General features: G+C 43.1%; 1 protein-coding gene and 1 long non-coding RNA gene across 13 annotated transcripts in view; one reads left to right on the top strand and one right to left on the bottom strand.

Annotated features, from left to right (window-relative positions):
- The window catches only part of LOC140617227 (uncharacterized), a 51,918-nt gene extending 38,909 nt beyond the window's left edge, over positions 1-13,009 (bottom strand). Inside the window, exons 1-4 of one of the 9 annotated variants that reach the window (XR_012017444.1) lie at positions 12,605-13,009; positions 12,042-12,142; positions 9,579-9,737; positions 7,494-7,617 (exon numbers count right to left, since the gene is read on the bottom strand). This is a non-coding gene — a long non-coding RNA (uncharacterized lncRNA). Of the gene's footprint in view, positions 1-7,489; positions 7,618-9,578; positions 9,738-12,041; positions 12,143-12,604 lie in introns of all 9 variants that reach the window. The other 8 variants (XR_012017443.1, XR_012017447.1, XR_012017446.1 and 5 more) reach the window with 8 other exon arrangements.
- Positions 11,348-17,145, top strand: part of ANO6 (anoctamin 6) — a 186,210-nt gene continuing 180,412 nt past the window's right edge. For 2 of the 4 annotated variants that reach the window (XM_072798241.1, XM_072798240.1), the window contains exon 1: positions 11,348-11,435. In XM_072798241.1, the coding sequence (XP_072654342.1) occupies positions 11,363-11,435 (73 nt within the window). In that variant the 5' untranslated portion in view covers positions 11,348-11,362. Of the gene's footprint in view, positions 11,436-12,927; positions 13,274-17,145 lie in introns of those variants that run through there. The other 2 variants (XM_072798244.1, XM_072798242.1) reach the window with 2 other exon arrangements.

Raw genomic sequence — 17,145 nt, 5'->3', positions numbered from 1 at the left:
ATTTAATTGCTTTGAGTAGTATAGACATTTTAACAATATTAATTCTTCCAATCCATGAGCATAGAATATCTTTCTATTTGTTTAGGTTATCTTCAATTTCTTGCATCAATGTTTTACACTTTTCAGAGTACAGGTCTTTCGCCTACCTGGTTAAGTTTATTTACTTCTAGGTATTTTGTTATTTTTGGCACAATTGTAAGTGGAACTTTTTTTTTAATTTCCCTTCATTATTAGTGCAACAGACTTCTGTATATTAATATTGTATCCTCCAACTTTACTGAATTCATTAATTACTTCTAATAGTTTTTTTTTTTTTTTTTTTTTTTTTTTGTGGAGTCTTTAGGGCTTTCTATATATAGTATCATGTCATCTGCAAATAGTGACAGTTTTGCCTCTCCCTTACCAATTTGGACCTTTTATTTCTTTTTCTCATCTGACTGCTATGGCTAGGACTTCCAGTACTATCTTGAATAAAAATGGCAAGAGTGGACATCCTTGTGTTGTTCCTGATCTTAGAGGAAAAGCTTCCAGTTTTTCACCACTGAGTATGATGTTAGTGATAGGTTTCTCATGTATGGTCTTTATTATATTCAGGTATGTTCCCTCTACTACACCAACTCTGTTGAGAGTTTTTATCATGAATGAAATTGAATTTTGTCAAATGCTTTTTCTGCATCTATTGAGATAATGTGATTTTTATCTTTCATTTTGTTGATGTGGTGTGTCCTGTCAAGTGATTTGCAATTATTGAATCATCCTTACATTTCAAGAATAAAACCCATTTGATAATGGTGAATGATCCTTTTCAGGTATTGTTGAATTTGGTTTGCTAATATTTTGTTGAGGATTTTGTTCTATGTTCATTAGGGATGTTGGCCTATAGTTTTCTTTTCTTTCTTTTCTCTTTCTTTCTTTCTTTCTTTTTTCTTTCTTTCTTCTCTTTTCTAATGTTTTTGTCTGTTCTTGTTAAGAGAGTCATACTGGACTCATAGAATGAATTTGGAAGGTTTCCTTCCTCTTTCATTTTTTGGAATAGATTTAAGAGAATGTATATTAAATCTTTGGCAGAGGGGCACCTGGGTGATTCAGTCAGTTAAATGTCCAACTCTTGATTTTAGCTGAGGTCTGATTTCAGGGTGGTGAGGTCAAGCCCTGCATCAGGTTCCATGCTAAGTGGGGAGTCTGCTTGAGGTTCTCTCCCTCTGACCCTCCAACCTGTCTAAAATAAATAAATAAATAAAGCTTAAAAAAAATGTTTGGCAATTGTGAATCCATTCTGGACTTTTGTGTTTTAAGAGGTTTTGGATTGCCAATTCAATCTTGTTACTAGTTAGTAATTGCTCTCTTCAGATTTTCTATTTCTTCCTGATTAACTTTCAGAATGTTTTATCTTGCTAGGAATGTATCCATTTCTTCTAGGTTGTCCAATTTGTTGGCATATAATTTTCTATACTATTCTCTTATAATTCTTTGTATTTCTGTGGTGTTGGTTTTTACTTCTCTTTCCTTTCTGATTTTATTTATTTATGTCCCTTCTCTTTCTTTTCTGAGGAGTTTGGCTGAAGGTTTATCAATTCTGTTGATTTTTCCAAAGACCAGCTCTCAGTTCCATTGATCTTTTCTTGTTGTTGTTGTTTTTCTTTTTTTAATTTGTTTATCTCTGCTCGGGCCTTTGTTATTTCCTTCCTTCAACTAATCTTGGGCTTTGTTTGTTCTTTTTTTTATCTGGTTCTGTTAGGTGTCAGGTTAGTTAAGTACTTGAGATTTTTCTTGTTTCTTGAGGCAAGCCTATATCACTATAAATGTCCCTCTTGAAACTGCTTTTGCTACATCTGAAAGATTTGGAACCATTGTGTTTCATTTTCATTTATCTTCATGTACTTTTTAATTTCCTCATTGACCCATTGGCTCTTTAAGTAGCATATTGTTTTGCCTCTATGTGTTCTTTTCCAATTTTATTTTCTTTTGATTGATTTCTAGTTTCATACCATTGTGGTCAGAAAAGATGTGTGATATGATTTCAATCTCTTTAAATTTATTGGGATTTGTTTTGTGACCTAACATGTGTCTATCCCGGAGGACATTCAATGTGCCCTTGAAAAGAATGTGCATTCTGCTGTTTTTAAATGGTATGTTCTATATATATCTGTTAAGTTATCTGGTCTAATGTGTTGTTCAAAGCCCCTGTTTTCTTACTGAATTTCTACCTGGATGACCTATTGATTGGTGTCAAAGTCCTCTACTATTATTTTATAACTGTCAATGTTTCATTTTATGTCTGTTTAATATTTGTTTTATGTATTTAACTGCTCCCATGTTGAGTACATAGTTATTTATAATTATTATATCCTTTTATTGGATTGACCCTTTTATCATTATGTAATACCAAGGGCACTTTTTAAAGATTCCAAATTGATAAGGCATTTTCATGGAGTGGGAGGGCAATCAGCTTTTAAGGTCCTATATTTAAATCCTCATCTTGTTTGTACATATGCTCTTCGTTTATGAGGCCTGTGCTCCTACATAAAGAGGAATATAGATAGCATCAAATGACACAACCAACTTAGTAGAGTCTGATGGCCTTTATTCAAGGGAAAATGATTCATGGCTTGGGGGGAGTACAGTGCCTTACAAACACTCTTCCCAAAGGATTTTGGGCAAGAGCAAGTTTTACAGAACATTAGAAGTGGCAATGGAGAAACAGATTATGAATGGCTTAGGTTGCATATCTGACCTTACTTGGAAAGATGGAGGAACGAGAAAATAAATATAGAGCCCAAAGTTTGCCTGGCATTGGGGACTGGCTGAACAATACAGGTATAAACAATGTCTACTCACATGTGGATTTTTTAAGATAAATATAGTACTGTACTATAAACTGTATTTTCTCTTTCTTATGATTTTCTTAATATTTCATCTAGCTTACTTTGTTATAAGACCATAGTATGTAATTCATACAACATACAATCATGTTTATGTTTATGTTTATACAATCATGTCAATTGTTTATGTTACTGGATTAATAGTTATTGAGAAGCCAAAAGTTATACACAGATTTTCAATAGTGCAGGGGGCAGGGATCAGCACCCCTAACCCTTTTGTTATTCAAGGGTCAACTGTACTGTGTTTCTGGTCAAGCAGAGCATTTACAGGAACACAGAAATTTGGTTTGCTGACATGGCAGCCCAGGCAGGGTGGCTTCATATTAGAAATTTATCTCAACAATAGCAAAGTGTTTAGAGGAACAGACCCTAGAGTCAGAATGCCCAGGTTTGAACCCTGACCCAATGGAAGAATTTGACGTTCATCATATAGCTTAGTAATCAAATGGTAGGACAGTCTGTCAGTGGATACCTCTTACTGTAATGCCACATGAAGAACACAGCATCTTCTATGACAGATTCTTGGCAAAAATGTTTATCTCTAACCTAATTAAGCCTCTGACTTATGTCCAGTTAACAGGAAATACTAGACTTTGAAAACCAGTATTAGGGGAAAATAATCATCCACAGCTCTGCTGTTCTCTTGAAAAAGTCGAAGTCAAAGTCATAGGGAAAAATAGTCAGGGAATATAACCAATCACAGTCTGTGAAATGTGATTGGGTGCTTACATGAAAAACCCAATCATAGGGACACCTGGGTGGCTCAAGGGTTGAGTGTCTGCCTTTGGCTCAGCTTGTGATCCTGGAGTCCTGGGATTGAGTCCCACATCAGATTCCCTGCAGGGAGCCTGCTTCTCCCTCTCCCTATGTCTTTGCCTCTTTCTCTGTGTCTCTCATGAAAAAATAAATAAAATATTTTGAAAAAAGAAAAAGAATAACCCAACCATTAAAGACTCTGAGACTTGAATATGGAATAGGTTGGTATGGGGGAAATATTGTTAAATCTCTTCTATGTGCATGTGTTATTTATGTAGGGATGATATGTTATGAGTTCTGCAACATTAACATGGTTCAATGAAATATAATCAGAAAGACAAACAGATAAATCAAATATAGCAAAATGTTCCCAATTGTTGAAGTTTGGATGGGTGTATAGGTGTCTGTTATATTTTTTTTTTAACTTTTCTATATGTTTAAAATATTTCAAAATAAACATGGAGGGGGGGTTCACAGCCTCCATAGCTCCTACCAATACATTTACCTATATACCTGCATCTGTATCCAAATACTGTATTTTCACTACGGTTTGCATATAGAATATTTTATCCTGCTTTTCATAGACATTATCTCCAGTTTATAAGAGCCCATCACTTTTATCTACTCAAGGACATCTCAACAGCAGTTTCCTCTTCTCTCTCCCACATGACCTCTATTGGCTCCACATACCTTTCTATCTACTTGTGCATTTATCTACTACCCTTTACACTATCTTCAATTCATTTCAATAAATATTTATTGAAAACCTGTTTTGTGCTGGGAATGTTGTGATGAACAAAAGACAAAAGCAGTGCTTTCATGGAGCTTATCCTTTGGTTAATGAAGATAGATAATACGGAGAGTAAGTAAATAAATGATGTAGTATGTAAAAGGGAGTTAGGGAAGAAGGAGAAAATAAAGTAAGAAGGAAGTGGAGTACATGCGTAGAGGTGTTCAGGGTTGCTGACAACCCATGTGAAAGCTTGTACAGACAGAACCTTGAACCAAAGCATGAGGCTTGGCAGTAGCGCCTGAGGTAGATATCAGGCTTCATTTAACTCCCCTTACCCAGGCACCTGTGTAAACATCTTGTACAATCATATGTGGTGCCTCTGAAGATTTTGCAATTTAAATAGGGTAGCTTTCAAAACACCTTAGATTTTCCTACAGTGCAAATGGGGAGCTCCTGGTAGTTTGAACAAAGAATAATATGATCTGACTTACAGTTTAAAAACATCACTTTAGCTACTGTATTGAGTGAGAATGGACTATAGGGGGTCAAAGGTGGGAAGTAAGGAAATTAGAAAACTAATCCAAGTAAGAGAGGATGATGTCACAGATGAGATGTTAGGGGGGAAGGTGGTGTGGAGTGGTCCTAATTCTAAATATATTTCAACAGACATAAAAGGAGTAAATATAGACTGTACAAGAAAGAGAGGAGTCAAACGTGACTCCAGGCTTTGAGGACTGAGCAATCAGAAGGATGGAGTTTTGCTTTATCTGAGATGGAGAAGATTATTGATAGACCAGGGTTTGTTTGGGAGGAAGATCAGGAGATTGATTTTGGATGTTAAATTTTAGCTGCCTATTAGAATCCAAATAGAAATGAATATAGAATTCTAGAGTTCATAGGTTTCAAAGAATTTCAAGGCTCCTCAAAGGAGTTGTTGATAGTCATTTCTACCATTTCTTCATCCTTCATTCTCCTGTAAACCTATGGTATAACAAGAAATATATCTGGTCTTTGTCCTTAGTTCCTGGTACAAACCTCCTTAAGCCCGTGGAATTTTCTGAGTGATAGGAGGCCCTTTGGGGTTTATGCTAATGAAGCGACTTAGGGTGTGCCCCTACCCTAGATAACCTCAGGCTGGAGCCGGCCATCAGAAAGACCAAGTAACTGGAACATTGAAACTTTCAGCCCCACCCACTGGTCCCTAAGCTGAGGGTAGGAGGGTGCTGAAGATTAAGCTCTATAAATACTCTTAAACAAGACTCAGTGAACTTACAGGTGAACACAGGCACATTCTGGGAGGATGGTACACCCCAGTGCCGAGGGGACAGAAGCTCCTGTGCTCAGAAACTTTCTGGATCTTGCTCTCTTCATCCAGCTGTTCATCTGTACCCTTTATAAACTCCTTAATAATAAGCTGGTAAATGTACGAAAATGTTTCCCTGATATCTGTGAGCTGCTCTAGCAAATTAATCAAACCTGAGTTGGGGGTTGTGGGAACCTTCAAGCTATAGCTAGTTGGTTGGAAGCACAGGTGACAACCAGGATTTGTGATTGGGGTCTGAAATGGGGGGATGGCATGGCTGTTTTGTGAGACTGAACTCTTAACCTGTGGAATCTGAAGTTATCTCTGGTAGATAGTGTCAGAATTGTTGATTGTAGGACACCCAGTCAACGTCCACTGAGAATTGGAGCATTGCTTTGAGGTGTTGGAAAAAACACACTAGGAAACCCATTCCAGAATTTTGTCCCCTATCACTCCCCTGAAACTGCTGATGTCACCTGTGACCTCCCACTGCTAAATCCCATGGCAAATTTTCTTCATATTCAAAGAAAGCTATTTTAGTTACAGGAAAATTTGAAGTATTTACAAGGTCACATTATCAGATTAATTTGACACAGGATATCATTTCCTCCTTTTTTTGAAAAACTTTTTACTTTACACTTTCCTGTTCCTCATTTCTCACTGGACACTCCTTCCATTTCCATCTGCTTTACTGGTTTTCCTACATTTTCTCAACACAGGTATTGGAGGGCAGAGTCCTAAAGCGCAGCTTTCAGACCCTATCTCTTTTGCGGGGGTGGGGGGAAAGGAGAGAGAGAATCTTAAACAGGCTTCATCCCCGGCACACGGCCAGACGTGGGGCTTGATCTCATGACCTGAAATCATGATCTGAGCCTAAATCAAGAGTCCAACACTTAACTGGCAGAGCCACCCAGGTGCTCTTCAGACTCTATCTCTCTACATAGATTAACCTCCTAACCAATCCTAGCCCATCTGAAGTCTATCTCCAGTACAGATCTCTCCTCCAAGCACCAGACACATGGCTGCTGGACATCTCCACATGAATATCTCATCTCAAATCTTATGGGACCAAAACCAAACTCCCCTATCCCCTTATTCTCCTGTAGTCTTACGCATCTCAAAAATAACAACCCCATTTCCCCAGTTTCTCAAAGTCTTGGAGTTCTCCTGGACTCCTTTTTTTCCCCTCAGACTCATATCCAGTACCTCAGACACCCTTCAGATTGATTTCAAAACATACCTTAATCCACAACTACCAGTACCATTCTGGTTCAAGACCATTATCCCTTGCCTGAATTAAAGAACTAGTCTCTTAGCTGGCCTCCCTGATGTGACGCTTGCTCTTCTACACACTAGTCTATTTTCCATAATGCAGTCAGGAAGATCCTTTTAAAATATAAGTATGCCACCTGTTTAGTTAAAACTTTCCAAAGACTTTCCACATTATTCAAGGTCAAAACCCAAGTCCCTCTAATGACTAAAAGTGGCTTGCAGCACTCCCCTTCCTCCCTCCCTCATCTCCTCCTCTGTCACTATGCTACGGTCACCACCATGGCCTCTGCTTTTCTTGAAGACATTAAGCATTCTTGTCCTCAAGGCTTTTGCACCTGCATTTCCTTCTTAAAACTCTGTTTCCTCAGGGATTTACATATTCTGTTCCCTCACTTCCTTCAGACCTCTGCTAAAATGTCACCTTATCACAGAGTTTGCCCCCAACCATTCATTATAAGGTCCTTCTCCCAACCATCGTTCTCTCTGACTCTTGCCCCGCTGCATTTTTCTCACAATGCCCTTCATTTCCTGACAGGTACTTACTTACTTGCCTCTATCCACTACGGTGGAAAGTCATGATGGCAGAGACATTATCTGTCTTCGTTTTTTGTCTTTACTATTGAATCTTCAACATCTAGGGAAGTGGCCAGCATATAGTTAGCTCGCAGTAACTAAGAAGGAAGAACGACAGAAATAATGTAGCACAACAGCGGAGATATGTGGCAGCCAGCCTCCAAGATGGCTCCCAGTGACTCCTGACTCCGGTGTTCATGCTCTTGCACAAGTTCCTCCCATTAGGAGTAGAGCTGCCTGACCTGTATAACCAGTGGCAGAAATGACAAAGCATGACTTCCAAGGTTAGGTCATAAAAGATGTTATGGCTTCTACCTCACCCACTCTCTTGGATTAGTCATTGTCAGGGAAGACAGCATTGTGTCATGAGGATGTTCAAGTGGTCTACGGACAGGCTTGTGTAGGAAAGAAATGACGTACCTACTGACAAGCAGCACCACGTGAGGGTGAACTATCTTAGAAGAGCAGATCTCGAACCCAGTTAAGCTGTTAAGTGACTGCAGCTGTGACCAACCAGCTTTGACCAACATTGTGACTACAAAGGAGGACCTAGGCCAGAAGCTCTTGACTATCCTGCTCCCAAATTCCTGATCCACAGGAACTGTGTGAGAGGATATCCGTTTACTGGTGGGTAAGCTGCTGAATTTGGGTAATGTATTACCAAATGGTTGGTAATGACTTCTTTGCTGGTTTTCCTTGCAGATTTTGCATTTGCTTTCCCTTCTGCCTAAAACTCCATTCCTTCAGATAGTTTTGTGTCTTTATCTCTTACATCAGGCTTCTGCTAAAATGTCATGCTATGCAATTATGCAGTAATGCAGCAATGGATTCAGGATGTGTTTGAGATATCCAGGAGATAGAACAATATTTAGCAACTGATTATACATGGAGGATATGAGACAGAGAGGAGGGAATCAAAATGATTCTCAAATTATTGGCTTGTGTAACTAGTTTGTACTATTGCCAAATTTAAGGAAAACAGGTTTGGGGCAGAAATTATAAATTTAGTGTTGGACCTGCTAAATTTGAAATGTCTAAGAAATAGCCAAGTGGAGATAGCCAGCATGCAAACATATATACCATTTGTAACATAGAAGAGCGATCTGGGCTGGCAATAAAGCCCTTGGTGTCAGGACCAACCTTACAATTTGCAGTGCCCAGTGCAAATGAAAATTTGCAGAGTTCCTTGTTCAAAGAGCCCATGAGGCCCACCAGCTGCCAGGTCTCCCTTGCACCAATTTGTAGGATTGATGGATCATGCCTTGGCTGAGGCTTGGGAAGTGGAGCCAGGTATCTCCCCTTCCCCATGGACTCTAGGCTCCAAACTCCTTTAAGGGGACTGCCTCCAAGAGATTGCAACTTCCATGTCTGGATGCCCTTATAAAAGGGTATGGGCAAGAGGCTCATTCTCCCTGAGTCACCTACTGGGTGACAGCACTGTGGCATTGCTAATCTAGGGCAAGTCAGGTGCCATCATGCCATACCCCACAACACCACAGATGCATGAACATGACCTGACCTTCTCTATGCCTAGGATTTCTTGGTCCTAGTAGTTCTGGGTAGGGGAAAAAGGAACGTGGGCAAGGCTGAGAAACTATCCCAGGGAGGCAGAGGCAGTGGGAGGCAGGACTGTATGAAAACCAAGCACACTTCATTGTCTCATTGAACTCCATGTATAAAAAAAAAAAAAGAAAAAAAGAAAAAAAGAAAAAATCAAAGATAATATTATTAAGAATTTTAAGCCTGGGGGATCCCTGGGTGGCTCAGAGGTTTAGTGCCTGCCTTCGGCCCAGGGCATGATCCTGGAGTCCCAGTATCGAGTCCCACATCAGGCTCCCTGCATGGAGCCTGCTTCTCCCTCTGTCTGTGTCTCTGCCTCTCTCTCTCTCTCTCTGTGTGTGTGTGTCTCTCATAAATAAATAAATAAATAAATAAATAAATAAATAAATAAATAAATAAATATTTAAAAAGGAAGAGAGAGAGAGAGAGAGAAAGAAAGAAAGAAAGAAAGAAAGAAAGAAAGAAAGAAAGAAAGAAAGAAAGAGAATGAATTTCAAACCTGTAAAGGCACCTGGGTGGCTCAGTTGGTTAACCATATGTCTTCAACTCAGGTCATGATCCCGGGTCCTTGGTTAGAGCCCTGGGTCAGGTTCCCTGCTTATAAGGGAGTCTGCTTCTCCCTCTCCTTCTGCCTCTCCCCTCAAATCATTCTCTCCATCTAAAATTAATAAATAAAATCTTAAACAAACAAACAAAAAAAAGAATTTCAAGACTGCAACTACAGAACATTAAGACTCCCAGGCATTAAGTCCTTCTCAGTGCAGGGCCCTCTGTAAATCAACTGTTCAAATGCTCATGAAACTGGCCCTGGTTGGAATAGACAGTAAAGTTATAAAACTGAATAAGTTCTAAAAGGAAAGATGAGAAGAAAAGGGACAGGATCAAAGCCAGAGACGCACAATATTTAAGGGATGGGCAGAGAAAGGGCATCCTATGCCTAGGTGAAGGTTGTTATGAATCAGAAGGCCAATAAAGGAGAAAATACTTGGTCTACCACTGCCAACTTGGAAAAGCTTTGCAAATTCAATAACCTAGCCACATATTATTAGGCACATTTTATTTCAGTAACTATTCATGATAGATGACAACTTTTTAGGGTCAAGGATGTGGATCTTACATAGGCCTATGACCTTGATTACGTTTGAAGTGTATAATACTCGGATGGAAAAAAAAAATTGCATGAGAGAAGCTACAGGAAATAAAATAGATTGAATGAAAGAATAGAATTTACTGATGATAGACTCACGGGTAACCTAAGTAAATAATTCATTTTCCTTCCAGCAATAGTTATTTTCCATATAAGGCCAGCAATGTCTCTGCAACATTTATCAAGCAACAAAAGTGTAAACTCTAAAATGTACAAAGAATTTCAAATGACTCATGGAAACCTGTTACAAAATCAACCACAAGAGTTTTCTAACTACTAATTAACTTTGAGCAAAGTCAGGCCATAAAAACTAGGCCATTTGGTGAGAAAACTGGCAGAAAGTTGATGAGACTTTGAGAGCTTAGAATTGGGGGGGGGGGGTGATTTTTTTTTTTTTTTTTAACAGATTCAGAAATGTCTCTGGAGGTGGTTTATAAAACGGCCAAGAGCCCAGATTTTAAATGCTTGGGTTTGAACCCCAGCTCTGCCACTTACATCCTACGTGTGATTTTGGATTAATTATTTAATCATCCTGTGTCTGAGTAAAAGAGTGGTAATAGTTGCTAGAGTGGTAATGAGGATTACATGACTGAATGTAAAGCATTTAGAACTGTGCCTAGCACATAAAAATCACTATGTACACATTTATTAAATGAAAATTGTGGTAACTGATCATGTCACTAAAACGCCTCTGGAATTTCTAATTTAGTTAAGTCCTATGAGCTTTGGGGGAGAGTTCACTGAGAGAAAACGATATTTTTTTTCCCTCATTTTTTTTCTTCTTCTTTATTCTCCTATCTCCCTCTGCCCATCCTATATTGTTTTCTCTTTATATTAAACACAATTCTCTCTGGACACCTGGGTGGCTCAGTCAGCTAAGCATCCCACTCTTGATCTCAGTTCCGGCCTTGATCTCAGGGTTGTGAGTTCAAGCACTAAGTGTGGAGCCTATTTAAAAGAAAGAAAATTCTCTCTATTCTTTAGGATACTGGATATTTTCTTAAAAGTAACTTCCACATGTCTAATGATGCATATTCATGGTTGTTTTCTCACTTATGATTGGTCTCAATGTTTTCTTTTTTTCATACGGAAACTCAATAAACAAGAATATGTGCTTCAGGATTTTTATTCCCTTAATGCCAACAGTTCTTAGTCATGCCGCTTCGAAGAATGAAGAAGTAGACCAAACGAAGAGCAGTGGGCAGCAAGGTAAAGTTTATTGAACAATAATAGTACAAAGGACCCAGGGAGGTTGGGGACCCGAGAGGGTTGCCCTTTTGGTGTTCACATTTACGGGTTTTTATAAGCTCTTTCCAGGAACTATTTTGAGCATCCTCAGTGTGGGTCTCTGTGGACTGGTGGCTAACGTGTGACAATCGGGGCTTTGATCATGCACCTGTCTACCTGTTGGGTTATTGTTCCTATGTTGCTGGTCTCTTGCGCTCACATCCGGAGACGACCCGCCTCAACTTGTGATACTGACAACTGTTTTACAGTTAATTGTTCTGTTTTAGGATGTTTTGTAAAAGTCACTTTTGCAGAGGCGGCTAGACAGGATGCTATTGTGGTCTTGTCTAAGCTGTAAAACAGGATGCTAGTGCGATTTGGTCTTGGCTATCTGGGCTTTTTTGCTTTCTTGCTGGGGACCCTGGGCCTGACTACCTGGGTGTCCAATTAACCTCTAACATACAGGAGAGTAAAATGCACAGGCAATTTAGTGTCATCATAATAATTCTGCTACGTTAGTGGAAAAAACATAAAAAAGTTTCGATGGCAAGTGTAGGACAATGACTATAACAAGGATTTCAAACATACCGTCTGGCCCTTTCCGGGAGTCCAAATGGACCCATCCATCACCAGCTTCTCTGAACACAGCTCTGCAGACACACCATCCCGGAAACCTGCGGTTCACGTGCCTGCAAAGTAGAAATCCCTTTGCATGCGTCCTATGGCTCTTTTTAAGTCTCCAGGAATGCATTCTTTTATACTCTGCCTCAGTTTTATTTTAGTCCTTTCTCTGCAGCCTCGGGTTAGTAATAGTCTTTCGCGCTGCATTACAGCAGAGTTTCCCTCTAACCCTAGCGTCGTTCTTTGGCTTCTTTTGCATTTTTGATGCGGAGGACTAAGCCTCCGTGGTCCAAAGGGACTGCGCGCTCCAGGTCCTCCTGCGACCACACCCTGTCTGTGCTGGTGCAGGCGGGGGTAGAGGGCGCTTCTCTCGCCTCCTAACCTCTCTTGATGCGGAAATCCTCCTGCCTTTTGTGAACACGTTGCTCTACATCTCCCTCTTTTTTCTTCTGTGGCTTATTATCTACGAGTTTTGCCTCTTTTCTCTGTGCTCCCCCCCCCCCCCCCCTCCGAGAGGACACGTCCCTTACTTTGGAGTCCGAGTAATTGATGCTTGAAGATCCTGCACTGGCTCCACGTAGCCTGGCCCGCAGGGTTCCCGGGCTGAGCCGCGGCGGCGGCTGTCCCCTCCGCAGTGACACGGGTCAAAGGCGTCCAAGGCTGACCTCAGAGAGCTGCCCCGCTCGGAGGCAGGTTCGGGGAGCCCCGTCCACCGCCCCCGCCCCCGCCCCCACCCCGCGGGCCCTCGTCTCCTCCTCCCCGAGGTCACGGGCTTGCAGAGCGCCGACGTCAACGACTCCGGCTCGCGTCCCGACTTCCTTCTGGGAGCCTAATGAACCCGGGGGAAGTTTAATCATTCCGCAGCGAGCCCGGCTCGCTCACTGGGCATGCTCAGTGGCCGGCCCCGCGCGGCTGGCGAGAGGTTGGGCTCGCGCGCAGGGCTCGCAGGGCTCGCAGGGCTCGCAGGGCTCGGCTCCCAGCAGTGCGGGCCGCCCCCGCCGCCCCCGCCGCCCGCCCCGCGCGCCCGGCCCTCCCCGCGCGGACGCAGGGCCCCGTGGCAGCGCCCTGGGTCCGGAACCCGGGAGCCCCCAACTTCGCGCCAAGTTCGGAGCCGCCTTTTGGGGGAGCCATGCAAATGATGACCAGGGACGTTCTGCTAGGAATGGAGGAGGAGGAGGACGACGACGACGGGGATATCGGTGAGCGGGGGCTTCCCCGGCGGGGGCCGGCGGCCGGACAAGTTGGGGACTGCGCGGGGGCGCGGCGCCCGGGGGCTCGCAGAGGCGCGGGAGGACCGGCGCGGGGAGCAGCGGGGGGAGCAGTGGGGGGAGCAGCGGAGGAGCAGTGGGGGAGCAGCGGAGGGAGCAGCGGAGGAGTAGCGTGGGGAGCAGCGGGGGGAGCACTGGAGGAGCAGCGGGGCGAGCACTAGAGGAGCAGCGTGGGGAGCAGCGGGGGTAAGCAGCGTGGGGAGAAGTGGAGGAGCGGCGGAGGAGCAGCGTGGGGAGAAGTGGAGGAGCAGCGGGGGAGCAGCGGGAGGAGCAGCGGGAGGAGCAGCGGAGGGAGCCCGCGCCGCCGTCCTGGGGCCCCGGCGCAGCTCAGCTGCGGGAGGGGTGGGGGGGCGCCCCCGGGAAGGCCGGGGATGGGGTGAGGATGGGATGGGGGTGGGGGGCGCGGCCCCTGAGCGGCGGTGAGAGTACGGGTGGGACCTTGGCGCCGGGGCAGCAACTTCGGGGTCACTCCCTGCCCCCCGCACCTGCGCTGGGGCTTGCGGAGAGCGGAGAGCGGCGCGGGGCGGGGGCCGGGGCGCGGGGCTGCGCGGCCCACCTGTGCCCGCCTTAAAGCGAAAGCTGGGAGCGGCGCGGGAGGCGGGGTGGGGGCCGGGTGGGGCCCCCGGGAACGGATTTGCGGCCGCGGGGCCCGGGAGGCTTTCTTCAGCCGCAGAGCCCGCGGGGGAAGTGATTGGAGGAGGAAGCCCTGGTTGGGGCGGATCTCGGGACACTTCCTCCGAGGGCGAGGGCCGGAGCTGGGGGGGGTGGGGTGCAGGGGGGGGTGCAGGCCTGGGGGGCAGGCCTGGGGGTTATCATTTCTAGTTACAGTTTAAAATGTGCAGGGGTTGTAGACGGAGCGAAGGGAGAACTGTTTAATGGGGATGGGGGTGGGGGGGACAATTGGGGCCAGCGAATGAGCACACGCGGGGCCTCCAGAACCTGGCAACTACATTTGCGAGCTGGTCTGTTCAGCAGCTCTGGAGCCTGCCTCTTGCTCCCAGGCTCAGTTTAAAACATAACAGTTCTTGCTCATGTCCTAAAGCCCCCCCCTTCTTTTTCTTGAATGACTTTAGAAGTCCCTTAATTTTAGGAGCTAGATGTGGTTTTTCTTTTCTTTTATTCATTCATTCATTCATTCATTCATTCATTCATTTATAGATGTGGTTTTTCTTTTCTTTCTTTTATTCATTCATTCATTCATTCATTCATTCATTCATTCATTCATTCTAGATGTGGTTTTCCTTTATCATTTTTTCCCCCAGCCGGATTGAGATACATGTAACATTTGTACTACCCATTGAGTGCATACCCTTCTATGTTGCAAAATGATTACCGCCGTAGCTTTATATTTTTTTAAAATATTTTTTTATTTATTATTTATGATAGACATAGAGAGAGAGAGAGAGGCAGAGACACAGGCAGAGGGAGAAGCAGGCTCCATGCCAGGAGCCTGACGCGGGACTCGATCCCGGGACTCCAGGATCGTGCCCCAGGCCAAAGGCAGGTGCTAAAACACTGAGCCACCCAGGGGTCCCCCGCCGTAGCTTTAACCAGCGCCTCTGTAACCTCATGATTACCGTTTCCTTTTTTGTGGTGAGAACATTTTAAGGCCCAGCATCTTAGCAACTTTCCAGTACAGGATGCAGTATTAATGATAATAATCACTATGCTGTACTTCAGACCCCCAGAACTTGGCCTTACAGCTGGAAGTTTGTGCCTTTTGACCAACATCCCCTCCTCCCCTCCTCATCCTGCTGTTTCTAGGAGTTCAGCTTTTTGTAGATTTCACCTGGAAGTGACACACAGTAATTGTCTTTGTCAGGCTTATTTCACTTAGCATGATGTCCTTCAGGTTCCACCCATGTTGTCCCAAACAGCGGGATTTCCCTCATTCTCATGGCTGACTAATATCCCATTGCCCACATGCAAGGAAGGAGGAGGGTGGTGGTGGTGATGGTGGTGGTGGTGGTAGTGATGGTGATGATGCTGGTGATGATTTTATATATATGCACACACACACACACACACACTACATCTTCCTTATCCATTCCTCTATACTTAGACAGTTTTTTTTAAAGAAAGAATGATAGGATCAAATATGCGTTAGGATAGATCTTCCTGGCAGCACGTTGGAAAATGGATTGGAGTGGGAAGGAGGTAGAGGTAGACTTTTCTAGTAGTCAGGTTTGGAAATGCCTGCAGTGGTCATGGGAATAGAGAAGAGTGGTCTGAAAATTTAGGAAAGAGGTGACATCACGGAGGCCTCAAAGACCCACCGCTTCCAGCAAACAAGGTGACTCTTGGACTTGAGCTGAATAATTAGGTGGAAAGTGATGGCAGGTGTGCAGGAGGGAGACTTTTCTATCATTCCAAAAAATCTTACACTTTTCTCCTCTGCTTTGGTTCAGACCATTTCCCTTCCTTAGTAATACCAGACTTGGCTCCTCTGTTTCTCAGTGGCTCACTCTCCTTCCAAGCCTGCCACGAACCTAGAAAGCTATTACTGATCCTTATGGCCCAAAGTGCCCACCAATAAATTTGTCACACCCCTTATTTTTCTGTTCTACACAATTAGCATTCACTTTGTATTTTGTCTTTGTTGTTGATTATCTTTATACCCACAACTAGAGTGTAAATTTCTTGGGCACTGGGACTAGATCACTTGGGTCTTCGAGAGATCATACAAAATATCCCAAACTTTGTAGACATTCACTGTTATAATTTTTTTTTTTTTTAAGTTTTCTTCCCCACCCTTCCTCTAACATGTAAGTTCCCTGAAGGCAGGTGTCTTGCATGCTTTGTGTTCTATGCCCCTCATGCCTAGAATGGTGCTTGTTATTCAGTAGAAGCCAAGCAAATCATTGTTGAAAGACTCATGGTAAGTGAATTGCTCCTTTTAGTTTGATTAACTTTATGCTCAGTGGTTTTATGGTCCTAGTAGAATTCTCTTCTATGGCACTTTGAGATGACCTGTTATCTGTTGATTGTACATAGTTTATCAGGCACTCTGCTAGGTTGCGGGGTCCTTGACCTCTCTTACCTCACTATCTAGGAAGGAGGCAGATACACAAATAGATAATTGTAGTAGTCTGTGATTAATGCTGTAATCAAGATGTGCACCAGGATCAGTGGTGGTACCAAGGAGAAAGCAAGGCATCTTGCTGAGGGGATTCTTCAGACGCAGTGCCTGAAGCAGCCCTGGGAAGAATGAGACATAGACCAGGGGAGGGCTAGGACAACGATGTGTCTTGAGCATTCCTAAATGTGACTTCTCAAAAAAAAAAAAAAAAAAAAAAAAAACCTTTATGCTGTCCTTATTTGCGGTGGCACGAAGGAGATAGTCTGTACCAGGAGAATGACAGTTAAAAAACAACAACAAAAAACTATCCTTAAAGCTTTTCTCTTTGAGTATAGTTTTGCCCTTTTTAAAATAAACCTGTTCTTTTCAGTTCAAATCTCCAGTCACTATCTTCTATGTTTTAACTTTCAAGTCAAAGAATTGCTTTCTAAAATGTTTGCCATCTCCTCTTATAATTCCCATTGTTCTTTAAATCTGGCCCAAACAGCTCCAAAAAAGTTCCACACACACACCCCATTCTTTTTTTTTCTCAAGAGGTTGCAGTAGTCACACATGTTGATTGCTCTACCTTTTTTTTTTTCTTTCAGAAACCAGTAACTTTAGACCAAAAGCTCCTGGGAAGGTTTCTGTCAGAGATACTATTTTATTTTATTTTATTTTATTTTTTAATTTTATTTCTTATTTATTTATGATAGTCACAGAGAGAGAGAGAGAGAGAGAGGCA

The sequence above is a fragment of the Canis lupus genome, chromosome 25 (assembly GCF_048164855.1).
Source record: "Canis lupus baileyi chromosome 25, mCanLup2.hap1, whole genome shotgun sequence".
NCBI classification, from domain to species: Eukaryota; Metazoa; Chordata; class Mammalia; order Carnivora; family Canidae; genus Canis; species Canis lupus.
The sequence above is the reverse complement of the archived record's forward strand: the minus strand, read 5'-3'. Positions and strand labels throughout refer to the sequence as shown.